This window comes from Chrysemys picta, chromosome 1 (assembly GCF_011386835.1).
Source record: "Chrysemys picta bellii isolate R12L10 chromosome 1, ASM1138683v2, whole genome shotgun sequence".
In the NCBI taxonomy this organism is placed as follows: Eukaryota; Metazoa; Chordata; order Testudines; family Emydidae; genus Chrysemys; species Chrysemys picta.
In genome coordinates, this window is record NC_088791.1 from 354677222 (window position 1) to 354691683 (window position 14462).

At 45.3% G+C, this 14462-nt stretch overlaps 1 protein-coding gene across 1 annotated transcript; it reads right to left on the reverse strand.

Moving 5' to 3' along the window:
* Nucleotides 1–11249: 11249 nt before the first annotated feature.
* On the reverse strand, nt 11250–12197 carry LOC101936072 (olfactory receptor 52R1-like). Its single transcript, XM_005290026.4, has one exon. It carries the CDS (start codon nt 12195–12197, stop codon nt 11250–11252), a length of 948 nt encoding a protein of 315 aa, XP_005290083.1.
* Between the last annotated feature and the right edge of the window lie 2265 nt (nt 12198–14462).

Consider the following 14462-nt stretch of genomic DNA (forward strand, 5'->3'; position numbering starts at 1 on the left):
CCCATGCTGTACTGCCCAGTGCAGCAATCTGGGAGCTGACCTTGTGCGTGAAGACAGAGGCAAAAAAATCATTGAGTACATTAGCTTTTTCCACATCCTCGGTTACTAGGTTGCCTCCCTCATTCAGTAAGGGGCCCACACTTTCCTTGATTTTCTTCTTGTTGCTAACATACCTGAAGAAACCCTTCTTGTTACTCTTAACATCTCTTGCTAACTGCAACTCCAAGTGTGATTTGGCCTTCCTGATTTCACTCCTGCACGCCTGAGCAATATTTTTATACTCCTCCCTGGTCATTTGTCCAATCTTCCACTTCTTATAAGCCTCTTTTTTGCGTTTAAGATCAGCAAGGATTTCACTGTTTAGCCAAGCTGGTCGCCTGCCATATTTACTATTCTTTCTACACATCGGGATGGTTTGTTCCTGCAACCTCAATAAGGATTCTTTAAAATACAGCCAGCTCTCCTGGACCCCTTTGCCCTTCATGTTATTCTCCCAGGGGATCCTGCCCATCTGTTCCCTGAGGGAGTCAAAGTCTGCTTTTCTGAAGTCCAGGGTCCATATTCTGCTGCTCTCCTTTCTTCCTTGTGTCAGGATCCTGAACTCGACCATCTCATGGTCACTGCCTCCCAGGTTCCCATCCACTTTTGCAGACAAGGACTGCAAACAAACTGGTGGGAGATTTGACAGTCCCCTATTTTCACTAGAAGAGGCAAAGTTTTTTTTTTTTTTTTTTTTTTCCAGAGATGTAGTTTGTCCCTCTATGCCTTGGACCATGGCACGTCCCCGGGCTCTACCTCGGGGAGCCTTATTCATGGGGAGCAAACTAAGGGTGGCCCCAGTATCAATAAGGGCTTCAATTGGGCGGCCCTCCACTTTAAATTTAACCGTGGGATTCAGACTGGCAGCTTGCGCCGCCAGGAGGGGCCGCTGGGTCCCCCGGCCCCCCTTTCCTCACATCCTTCTCTCAGGGCCATGGCTAAAACATGGGACATTCTGTTGTTTCCAATTATATAGATCACTAGGGGTAAAGGGAACATATACCATAGTGAGATTGTCCTCAGGGGCTACAGTTTCCTGCAGTGGACACAAATAATTCTGTCGCAGGGGCCCTTGGATTACCGGGCCATTAAGGTCTTAATACTTTGTGATTTACATTTCTGCAACCATAGGGGAGGATTGGCCACGAGGTCCTGCCAAATATTTATATAGGGATATTGGTCCCAATGTTCATCCCGGGTCACAATGGTATGTACTGCTTGTACAATCTCTGGTTTAAGTGTTCCTCCCTCGGGCCATTCTACCCCAAATGTCGTCCATTCAAGAGTACAAAATTTTACAAGATTGTCTTTACATAATACAATTCCATAATCAGCCTGGCGTCTAAACGCCTTCCAATTTTCCAACATACATGCCAGGGGTGTCCCGGAGAAGGTGCTTTGTCCGGACCCCATGATGCTTTATCCAAAGTTTTCTCTCTCGAAACAAAAATATCAAAAGGGAAAAGGGAAAGGTATCAGATATCCACTGGGTCACGAGGTTTGACTGACCCCCCTTGCAATCAAGATATCCTGGTCACCGGGTTTCCCCTCGCAGGAGTCTTGGGGCGGCTGAAGTCAGTTTAGCCTCAGACCTGTCAGTGGCACTCATTCAGCTTTCACACAGATCTTTTAGTCAGTTACAATCTCGGGTTCCAACACATCATTAAAAAGAAATACAGAATTACCCATCCCAGAAACAAGAGTAATCCCTGAGATTACTCCAAGTCCCCACAATTATTACAAACGACCCATAGACTTGTGGACTAAGTTACATTAGTCATTGGCCATTACTCTTTAACGAAAAACACAACAAGACATTTACAAAACAACAATAACGTTAACATACCTTCCTGTATACAGGTTACCTAGGGGATTTCCACCATGTCCGACCCACACCTCGGGGGCGTTATTCCTCAAACCCGGGAGGCAAACGCACTTTCCGCCCGAAGTGGCCGCGTCAAACAAGACCCCATCATTTTATATGTATAATTGGGATTATGTTTTCCAATGTGCATTAGAATAATAGAATCATAGAATATCAGGGTTGGAAGGGACCTCAGGGGGTCATCTAGTCCAACCCCCTGCTGAAAGCAGGACCTAATCCCAACTAAATCAACCCAGCCAGGGCTTTGTCAAGCCTGACCTTAAAAGCCTCTAAGGAATGAGATTCCACCACCTCCCTAGGTTACCCATTCCAGTGCTTCACCAGCCTCCTAGTGAAAAAGTTTTTCCTAATATCCAACCTAGACCTCCGCCACTGCAACTTGAGACCATTGCTCCTTGTTCTGTCATCTGCCACCACTGAGAACAGTCTAGATCCATCCTCTTTGGAACCCCCCTTCAGGTAGTTGAAAGCAGCTATCAACTCCCCCCTCATTCTTCTCTTCTGCAGACTAAACAATCCCAGTTCCCTCAGCCTCTCCTCATAAGTCATGTGCTCCAGCCCCCTAATCATTTGTGTTGCCCTCTGCTGGACTCTTTCCAATTTTTCCACATACTTCTTGTAGGCACAGTATTCCAGATGAGGCCTCACCAATGTCGAATAGAGAGGAAGGATCACATCCCTCGATCTGCTGGCAATGCCCCTACTTATACAGCCCAAAATGCCATTAGCCTTCTTGGCAACGAGGGCACACTGTAACCCCTAGGTCCTTTTCTGCAGAACTGCTGCCTAGCCATTTGGTCCCTACTCTGTAACAGTGAATGGGATTCTTCCGTCCTCAGTGCAGGACTCTGCACTTGTCCTTGTTGAACCTCATCAGATTTCTTTTGGCCCAATCCTCTAATTTGTCTAGGTCCCTCTGTATCTTATCCGTACCCTCCAGGGTATCTACCACTCCTCCCAGTTTAGTGTCATGTAAGTTTATGTTAAGTTCCTAACTGTAACTGCAGTAGGGATAATGGAACAGATGCCTAGGGAGGTTGTGGAAGCTCCTTTGCTGGAGATTTTCCAAAGAAGGCTGGATAGTCATCTGTCTCGGATAGTTAGACACAACAAATCCTGTATCTTGGCAGGGGGGTAGACCCTTGCGGTCCCTTCTCACCCTGTGGCTCTATGATTCTATGATGTAAAATCCCAGTGTAGACCAGTACTTAGCCACACACAAGTCTTTGGGCTCAATACAGGGATAACTAGGAGAAATTTAATGGCCTGTGTTATACAGACGTCAGACTGTATGGTAGGATTGTCGCTTCTGGCCTCATACCTTATGAATCTATTCATAAAAAAAAGAGATCAAGCATTTATATTTACTCTGTGTCATAACACACAAACAAGGGAACATTCAATTACATTGAAAGTCTGAACATATTATATTGAGAAAGGAAAATTGTTAACATAATACGTATTTGGCCTTTGGAACTCCTTGCCACAGACATTACTGGAGCAAAGACCTTAGCTGAATTGGCCACTGTAGGGGGTTCTGGTGTCACCACCATTAGTTAAGGCTGTTTGACACCTTCAATTAGAGGACCTCATTTTCAGTTGCGTATAAGTTTGCCAAAATGTAAGTATTTGGACGGAAATTTTCCATGCTGGGTGTCTGCTTCTTGGTGACTTTTTTCATGAAAGTTTCAGGCATAATGGTTCAGCCAACTTCTCAAATGAAGCTAGGAGAAAAGATGTCTTGCCCATATTGAAATGTTCTTACAATTGTTCCAGTGAGGAGCTCTAGCACCTCCATGTTTTCCAGCAGATAAAATTCTGGCAAAAGCCCTCCCCCACACACACACCACCTGTTAACAGCCAAAGCCCTGAAATGCATGAGGAGGAGATGAAAGTCTCTGTGGATTAACTCACAGCTGGCTCCTGAGGTCTCTACTCTGTTCTCACTCCAAAGGGACTTTTGCCTCAGAATTTGGCCTTGTTTTGTACATCTGCTGACACCTTTCATCCTGAAGGCTCCACTGTGCCACTGAAATGCAGCCACCTAAGGGCTGAAGCCATCAGCCAGGCCCTAGGTGTTGACAGAAAAGAGTGACATTTTTGCCAGTGATACTGGAGCAAAATCATCCCTTGAGGCAAGGGTAACTGGCATGTTTAATAGCTTTGCATAGCGGAAAGGACCAAAGACCCATTGTGTGTCCCATCACACCCACGTTGCACTGAGTTTGTCGAGCAGGTGAGCTCCTCAGCAAGAGATGGGTACCTGTGAATCCTGAGATGGAAGTGTCTTCCCTGGGAATCCCCCTCAGGTAGCCGTGCCCCACACCTCTCTCACCCCAGCATCTGCAGCAGCATCCCATGCTGAGAGCCGACACAGTGATGTGCACTGTTTATAATATAGCTCTGAGCAATCCCAGCAGCGTTCACTCAGCCTCTAGGGGAGAAGCAGCATTTGGATGTAAACAGGCTGGACAGCGGAGGCATTGTAGTCAACGTGTCTCTTTCCATGTCTGCGATTCTGTGTTCTTTATCCATCTTTAGGAGTAAACAATAATTAAGGGACCTTCTCAATGGGTAATGAGAACTCTGGGCTCTGTGCTGAGTCAGAGAGGAATTGGCTGCTCTGTGTATTTGTGTATATTTAAAAATTATAGTTGATTGGTATGAAAACTAGGGATAATGCCTAGGTCTCCATAGGGTCTGATACCAAGTAAATGGCCAGGATGGATGCGTAGATAGTAGACAGACAGATCTGGAGAAAGATGTCTGAGGGGAGACACTAGCATTTTTTTCAGGTACATAAGGCTATCGCTAAGTGATCAGAGATCAGTAATTTTCATAAGCAACTGTTATCATACTGTGCAGCACCTTTCATTGAAGGATTCTGAAAACACCTAACAAAGGAAAGCCACTATGAACATATCCCCATTACACAGAAAGGCAAACTGAGGCACAGGGAGACAAGAATTTGCCAACGTCACACAGAGATTGAGTACCATTATGACAGACAGAACCCAGGAGCCCTGACATCTCTGCCATAGCCAGTCTCTCCATCACGAAAGAGGGAAATGGACACCACCTTTGGCATATCCCCATCCTCTCAAGGTGAATCTGAGGTTTTCAGAACCAGTTGGAGATTGTGAGCTTCCCGCTCGTGGGAAGTGTGAACTCTGGGACTCCACTTCCGCTTCTACTCAGTAACCTGCCATCCCATCACAGTCACTGGGGTGACTTCCAGCACTGCCCTGGCTGAATGGCGCTATGGATTCCCATAGCTCTCTGCCTGCTCCTCTGGCTCATCGGGGATATTTCTCCCATGCGGAGCATCTGGATTTTTCAGGACTGGAATGAGAGTGAATAAAGTCTCCTATTCGAGCCCAACAGGGGGCCGTGTGCACCTGTATTCAAGTTACGAACACTCTGTAGGTGGCCAGCATGGTTAGACTTTTGTCAGTAGCTGAAGGCAAAGGGGGGGCAGGTAGGCCCTGATTTGGCTGGATTATTGTGCTGATAATTTATGATCATTATTTGTGTTGTGGAAGCCTCTAGAGGCCCTGCTCCAGTTCAGGGCCCCTTGTGCTGGGCCCTTCACACACACAGAAGGAGAAACATCCCCTGCCCCAAGGAGCTTATCAATCAAATTCAGGCAAGACACAGCTACTGTGTGTAACAAACCAGAAAGGGGGCAGGTGGGGAGATGGGGGAGGAACAGCACTAAGAATGGGGGGTTACATAGGCTGCTGGGTGGGTGTGAGACAGCTGAAACGCACAGCCCTGCCCTGGCTGTTAGAAGTGTGTCCTGGGCCATTAAGAGCAGAGCACGTGTTCAGGGAAACTAGATTGGGGCTAGCGAGAACGGGCCATTGAATGGGGGCTGCACCAGACACACAACTGGGAGCGCATGGCTCTCCGTTAGCTTTTGTAACCCTGCTTTAGTTCTAATCACTCCTCCCTTCTTAGGGTGCAGACTGGACCTCCTTCTCATGAATTCCTAAGACAAGCCCTGGAAACCAGAGGAGAGGACAGAGAAAAGAGGGCTGGGGTGAACAACAAAGGAGCCATCCTGGAGAGGAACAACTGAAAGCCCCCAAGGAGTTGAAAATCCCAAGTAATGCAGCACACTTCGGGAAGGGGTTCAAACAGAGTTTTGAAATACAGCTAAGCAAGCAAGTGGGTTTGGTGAGAAAGAAACCAGCAGAAAATTGAAATCATCTTAAACATTGTAGGACTTGAGGCAGTGGACGTTTTTATTAGCATGCAACTCAGGCTTTGTCTACACTAGCACTTTTATCGGTAAAACTTTTGTTGGTCGGGGTGTGAAAAAACACACCCCTGACCTACAAAAGCACTAGTGTGGACAGTGCTAGGTCAGCAGGAGACGCTAATTTGGGGTTGTTTAATTGTGCCGGCAAATGAGCTCTCTCCCATATTCATAGAGTGGCCATACGGGAGACATTACTGTGGCAGAATTCTCAGAACCCGCCGTTGTTTTTGTGGATACAGATTTACACGGCTACTCCTCTAAAGCAGTACATTGATAGAATTATGGAAACCCGCTCCCCAGAAGAGTAACACTAATAAATGAGTGTGCCCCAAATTAATGAGCAAATCTGGTAACAGCTCGAGCCAGTACTTTGCCAAGTTCAACCTCCTGGTCCCTTCCCCTGCCAACTTTTTTACTATTGCTTTTTGAGTCTTTGAGTCTTTGACTAGCTGTTCCTAATTATATTTTTGCACTTCACTTGCTAAAGTTTATGTTCCTTTTCATTTTCCTCACAAGGATTTTACTTCCAGTTCTTCGAGGATGCTGTTTTGTCTGTCTCTGCTTCTTTTACTTTGTTGTTTAGCCACGCTGGCACTTTTTCGGTTCTCTTACTGTGTTTTTTTTTTTTTTAATTTGGGGTATATATTTCAGTTGAGCCGCTATTACGGTGTCCTTAAAAATTCCATGCACCTTGTAGTGATTTCACTTTTGGCGCCGTACCTTTTAATTTCTGTTTAACTAACTTCTTCATTTTAGTGTAGTTCCCCTTTGTGAAATTAAATGCTACCATGTTGGGCCACTCTGGTGTTTTCCCTGCCGCAGGGATGTTAACCTGAATTATATGATGGTCACAACTACCAAGCGGTCCAGCTATATTCACCACTTGTACCAGATCCTGTGCTCCACTTAGGACTGAATCAAGAATCGTCTCTCCTCTTGTGGGTTCCAGGACTAGCTGCTCCAAGAAGCAGTCCTTTAAGGTGTCAAGAAACTTTATCTCTGCATCCCGTCCCGAGGTGACATGTACCCAGTCAATATGGGGATAGTTGAAATCCCCCAATATTATTATTGAGGTTTTTATTTTTGTAGCTTCTCTAATCCCCCTGAGTATTTCACAGTCACTATCACCATCCTGATCAGGGGGTCAGTAGAATGTCCCTACTCCTATATTCTTATTACTCGAGCATGGAACTATCATCCATAAGGATTCTATGGCACAGTTTGGTTCATTTAAGATTTTTACTTCCTTTTATTCTGCACTTTCTTTCACATATAGTGCCACATCCCCACCTGCACGACCTGTTCTGTCCTTCTGATATATTTTGTACCTTGGTATTACTGTGTCCCATTGATTATCCTCATTCCACCAAGTTTCTGTGATGCCTATTATAACACTATCCTCATTTAATATGAGGCACTCTAGTTGCCCATCTTATTATTTAGACTGCTAGCATTTGTATATAAGCACTTTAAAAACTTGTCACTTTTTAGCTGCCTCCCATTACATGATGTAATTGAACGGGACTCTTTTTCATTTGACTGTTTCTCATCAGATCCTACTCATATATTATCAACTTCCATCCTCTCCTCCTTACTAGGAGAATCTCCATTACTAGATAATACCCTATGGGATGACTATGTTTGAACCACTTTCTTCTCCATGCCTCTCGGCTTTCCCCCAGCCCTTAGTTTAAAAACTGCTCTAAGTCCAATGTTAATTTTAAGTACCAGCCATCTGGTTCCATTTTCGTTGGAGCCCAGCCTTCCTGTATAGGCTCTCCCATTCCCAAAAGTTTCCCCAGTTCCTGATAAATCTAAACCCCTCCTCCCTACAGCATCGTGCCATCCACACATTGAAACCGTGCAGTTCTGCTGTCTAATGGGCCCTGCACCTGGAACTGGAAGCATTTCAGAAAATTCTACCATGGAGGACCTGGACTTCAATCTCTTCCCTAGAAGCCTAAATTTGGCCTCCAGGACCTCTCAAGAGATCTGCAACCTTTGCACAAGGCAGGCAAGTCACCATGCAGTTCTCCTGGTCATTGCAAACCCAACTATCTATGTTTCTAATGATCAAATCCCCCCTAACTATTACCTGTCTCTTCCTAATAACTGGAGTTCCGTCCCCTGGAGAGGTATCCTGAGTATGACAGGAGACCATGACATCATCTGGAAGCAGGTTCCCAGCTGCTCTAGTTTGAAGTTCTTTTTCCCTGAGACTTTCATCTTCCTTAAAAGCACAGGGGCTGTCAGACTGGGGGTGGGACTATTCTACTCGGTCCCAGAAAGTCTTATTTATGTATCAATCTGTTTCCCTTAGCTCTTCCAGTTTAGTCACTCTGGTCTCCGAAGCCCATACAAGGTCCTTAAGCACCTAACTGCCAGTAATTGGGGTCTCTAGGGGCCTGGCTAATGAGCTGGGGAGAGGTTCGTTTTTTCTCATGGGACTGTCAGCTGTGCACCCTCTACTGGTGCGAGGTGCCCAGGACAGGTCAGTGCTTTCTAGTGACAGATCTGAGAGAGAGTTGGGAGAATCAGAGCCAAAATCTCTGCTCTACCTGATTTGTACCAGGGACTTAAACACAGGTCTCCCGCATCCCACGTGAGTGCCCTGAGCACCAGGCAAATGCAATTCTGGGTGGGGTGCTCAGTCTCTCTGTCTGGAGCTCTTCCACTTTGTACAAATAAACCTTCAGTGGAGCAGGGATTTGAATCTGGGTCTCCCACATTCCAGGGGAGGGCACTAAACTGCTGAGCTATGGGATATTCTGGGGGTGCACACACATGGACACACATGCAAACACTCACATGGACCCATGTGCACACACACACACACACATGTACACCCATGCACACATATACACACGGATGCCCACACACACCCACAGATGCACACACACAGCTAGGGACACACCACACATGAACACACACGCAATCCCAATCTGCAAGGCCCCACGGGGGAGGTGTGGTCTGAGGATGCCTAACTGATCGGGCCTTCGGTGGAGATGGGCGGGGGGAACACCAGAATTGAGACCTGAGCAAAGTCTCTGAGCAACTGGTTCGCTGTGGAGCAGCGTCAGCACACAGCCTGCTTTGTGCAGGCTACTGGCAGAACCTTCGGCTCCCGCAGGGTTAGGCAGCAGATGAGACGGGACTTGAGAAAGGCAGTGGTGCCTAAGTTCAGTATTTACCTGAGTGCCTTTGTGGGTCTAGCCCTGGCCACCTTTCTGGAAGATGCTTTAGTCAAACACAAGTTGAGATGGTTCGAAGCCAATGGGGATTACTGGCTGTGGTTGGAGGAAACACTCAAGTTCACAGACGTCCACCTCTCACTTTTAAAGAACTTTTTCCTCCTTTATTTATACAAGGAGCAGGCTCCCTGTGGAAAAACAAGCTTTTATCTGCTCTTCCCGTCCTCCCGTGGCTCTAGTGTCCCCGCTGCTTGCCCTGCTAGATCCAGGGCAATGTCCCTTTCATAGGTGGCTAGCAGCTGTCACACCATCGTGGGAGGAGAACATGGTGTGATGCTGTATGATTGAGTAATGACCATTTTTATCATTGTTGCTAACACTGTTATACAACTGCAACAAATGTTGTACAAAGTACGTCCTGTCAGGTGCCAATGGGAAAGTTATGATTTGCAACGTATGATTATCTTGTTTATGTGCATATAACACCTTTGTGTCTGAAGTTATGATTATTGGTGATGTACAGGTGTCAGAGGAGCAATGCCAGTTCATATCCAAAGCAGTGGTGCTGGGGGGTCATTACTCCCAGTTCTTATTCTCAGTTCTGCCACTGACTCATTGTGTGATCTTGTGTAAATCTCGCCCGCCTGCCACACAACCCTCAGCTGCCTTTATATGGCTTCCCGGGTTCCCTCCCTGCTACTCTGTGGCATTTTGGTCAGAGCACTGTGTCCTCACTGGTTTCAGAGTGATAGCCATGTTAGTCTGTATCAGCAAAAACAATGAGGAGTCCTTGTGGCACCTTAGAGACTAACAAATTTATTTGGGCATAAGCTTTCGTGGGCTGAAACCCACTTCATCAGATCCATGTAATGGAAAATACATTAGGCAGGTATAAATACACAGCACATGAAAAGATGGGAGTTGCTTTAACAAGTGGGGGGTCAATGCTAAATGAGCCAATTCAAGTGGAAGTGGGCTATTATCAACAGTTGACAAGAAGAGGTGAATACCAAGGGAGGGAAAATCACTTTTGTAGTACTAATGAGGCCAATGCAATCAAGGCGGTCCATTTCAAACAGTTGACAAGAAGGTGTGAGTATCAGCAGAGGGAAATTACTTTGTGTTGTACCCATCCACTCCCAGTCTTTATTCAGGCCGACTTTGATGGTGTCCAGTTTGCAAATTCCAGTTCTGCAGTTTCTTATTGGAGTCTGTTTTTGAAGTTTTATTGTTGAAGAATTGCCACTTTTAAGTCTGTTATTGAGTGTCCACGGAGATTGAAGTGTTCTCCTGCTGGTTTTTGAATGTTACAATTCTTGATGTCTGATTTGTGTCCATTTATTCTTTTGTGTCTGGTTTGGTCAAGGTACATGGCAGAGGGGCATTGCTGGCACATGATGGCATATATCACATTGGTAGATGTGCAGGTGAATGAGCCCCTGATGGTGTGGTTATGTCCTATGGTGCCCCTTGAATAGATATGCGGACAGAGTTGGCAATGGGCTTTGTTGCAGGGATAGGTTCCTGGGTTAGTGTTCTTGCTGTGTGTTGTGTAGTTGCTGCTGAGTATTTGAACCTGAAGTGAGATGTGGAGCAGGGGCTGGGCATTGGAGGAAGAAATTGGGCAGAGGTCAGAGCCTCAGGGGTCCATTTAATAGAAATTAGACAGGTGGAATTGCGATGATTTAAGGAGTTGAACACAGAACAATTCCCTAGTTTGTCACACTGTCACAGCACAGGAAGGCCAGGAAAGGATTTAGTGTCTTTTTGACTGTCTAATAAGTGACTCAGGGAAGAGGGCCCAGCACCATGTTACCAGACAGCTCTGCAGAGAGCTTAGTCTGAGAGCCAGAGCACCAGGAGAAAACTTTTAAGTCCCCTTATGAGTAAAGAGATGGAGCAGCCTGTCCCGGATCTTTTTGGTCCTCATCGCGTAGATGATGGGATTCAGCATGGGGGGCACCAGGAGGTATACGTTGGCCATGAGAATGTGGAAATGTAGGGGCACATTGTGGCCAAAACGGTACGTGAGTAAGGAGAAAAGACCTGGGATGTAAAAGGCTAAGATGGCGCAGAGGTGGGAGGCGCAGGTCCCAAAAGTCTTGAGCCGGGCGTCCTTTGTGGGGAGGCTGAAGATGGCCCTGAGGATCTGGATATAGGACACGGCGATAAAAAGCACATCCACACCGGTCACAGAGAATATCACAAATAGGCCATAGTAACTACTGATGCGGATGTCGGCGCAGGCCAACTTCACCACGGCCATGTGCTCACAGTAAGAGTGGGGGATGATGTTGGTTCTGCAATATGGCCACTGCCTCGCCAGTAAGGAATAGGGCAGTATTATCATGCCACCGTGCAGCACCACGGCCAGGCCAATCTTGGCCACCATGCGGTTCGTCAGAATGGTGGAATGTCTCAGGGGATGGCAGATGGCCACATAGCGATCCAAAGCCATGGCCACAAAGATCCCAGACTCCATCACTGAAAAGCAGTGAATGAAGTACATCTGGGCGAGGCAGGCATCGAAATTGATCTCCCTGGAATTCAACCAGAAGATGCTCAGCATTTTGGGAATTGTGCACGTGCATAGGGCCAAGTCAGTGATGGCCAGCATGCAGAGGAAATAATACATGGGACCATGAAGGCTCGGCTCCCTCTTCACTATTAATAGGGTAGTGAAGTTCCCCAAGATGGCTATGGCATACATTGTGCAGAAGGGGATGGAGATCCAGACATAGGCCGCTTCCAGGCCAGGAATGCCCAGCAGGATGAAGGTGGAGGGGTTGGTGAAGTCACTTTTGTTGGAATCTGACATGGAGTTGGTGAGAAGGTGTCCAATTCTGAGACAGAACAGTGTCTCCTGAATGTACTGTACGTCCCCCTGACTTCCTGTATCTGACCAGGGTCTCGGGTGATGGTCGCATTACAAATTCCTAGGTGGAGAGACAATGTGAATATGAGACACTACATGCACAACTGGAGGCTGTTATCATGGGGGAAGCAGATTGGTCGCTCTTCAGACTCTTAGAAGTGACATTTTCATTATTCAGATGAATTATGAAAAACTGACCCTAATAATGCCACTTCCATATCTGATGGTGCTCCATGCATCAATAATTCCTACATGAGGTGGTGTGGGAACCCTTAACAGACACCAGCAGGAAACATGAGTATGGATAGTGGTTATCTGTCACTGTTCCTTAATGTAGTGAAACCCAGGCTAGAGAATCCATTCTGTAGGGAGTTCCCCATTTACCCGGTTGCTAAAAATCTAAGAGTGGAAAAAACTCAAACCTGTGTGCAGACATGTACTGGGGGAAATATCCCAGGTAGAACATGCCTCAGGGGAAAGACCTGGCATCACTGATATCAGCTCAATGGAAACACCTGCTCATTCACAAAAGTGGCCAAAACAAAAGCAATGATCAGATGCCTATGGAATGGGATGGAGAATAACTTGCTCTGGACATGCACTCAGTTTTGGTCTATAAAGGATATTGCAGATAGGAAGGGGGTTTCCAAGAGGCTAGGAAAATGGGGGAGGCTGCTATATGCAGACAGACTGAAAAGTCTGGGACAGTTTAGTTGAGAGAAGAGACAAAGAAGGGGGCGTATGACAGAGGAGTGGAAAATAAAAGAATTGAGCGGATTACATACAAATGGTCAGACAGAGAACTATTCCCAACAAGTAATATCTATGGACACTTAGTGTTTCAGAATGGCTAATTCCTCAAAGCTGAGGCAAAATTTCAGAAAAACTTATTAGGAGGAAAAAAATAGGTAGAAAACTGGGAAGGAAAAATTGGAATTATATAAGAAGCATTTATTAGCTAACTAGAAAGCCACAATTCCATAGTCAAAAAAGTGGACAGTTTTGGATAAAAACCTGGTTCAGTGACAAAGTGAAGACATTTGCGGGGTTGAGGGGGAGAGATAGCAATATATAACATATGAAAAAAAGGGAAATAAATAGCAAATAATACAAAATTGAAGTTGCGAAAATTGATCATGGACATTAAAGACATCAGGGGAAAATCCATGTGTGGCAGGTCTAAGGATCACAAAGAGGAGGTTATTTGGTATATTAAGAACAAAAGAAGTCCTAGAAAAGGTTTAGGCCAATTCCTAGAGTGAGAAAGGAAACTTTTTTAAAGTTACAGAAAAGATACATTTGTTCAATAAATACATTCGTTCTGCATTTGAAAAGAAACAGCATGAGGTACTCATATCATGTGAGGTGATTACATACTTTCCAGTCCATTAGCAGTCAAGGAGGGTGTTATACAGCATCTACAATAGAACCTTAGAGTTACGAATGCCAGGGTTACAAACTGACCGATCAACCACACATCTCATTCGGAACCAGAAGTACGCCATCAGACAGCAGCAGAGCCAAAAAAAAAAAGAGGCAAATACAGGATAGTTCTGTGTTTAACATAAACTATTAAAAAATAAAGGGAAAGTTTTAAAAAAAGATTTTGCAAGATTAGGAAACAATGGAAAAGCTGGTATGGGATTAGTTATAAAAAAAGTCTAGGAATATCATTAATGCCAATTAACAACAGAGTTTATGGAAAATCAGTCTTGTCAAATAAACCCAATTTCATCCCTGAATGAGAATACAAGTTTGGTTGATCAAGGGGACCACTCAGATGCATAAAGTTTGATTTCTCTAAAGCATTTGCTTTAATAGGGAAAACATTCAGATTAAAAAAAATGAACACTATAATATCAGCAGAAAGAACGAGGAGTACTTGTGACACCTTAGGTATTTGAGCATAAGCTTTCGTGGGCTAAACCTCACTTCATCAGACTCACTTCATCAGATGCATGTAGTGGAAAATACAGTGGAAGATATATATATATATATATACACACAGAGAACATGAAAAAATGGGGGCTGCCAGACCAATCGATTAAGGTCTCAAGACCCCCATTTTTTCATGTTCTCTTTTTATATATATATATATATATATATCTTACTGTATTTTCCATTCCATGCACCTGATGAAGGGGTTTTTAGCCCACGAAAGCTTATACTCAAATAAATGTGTTAGTCTCTAAGGTACCTCAAGTACTC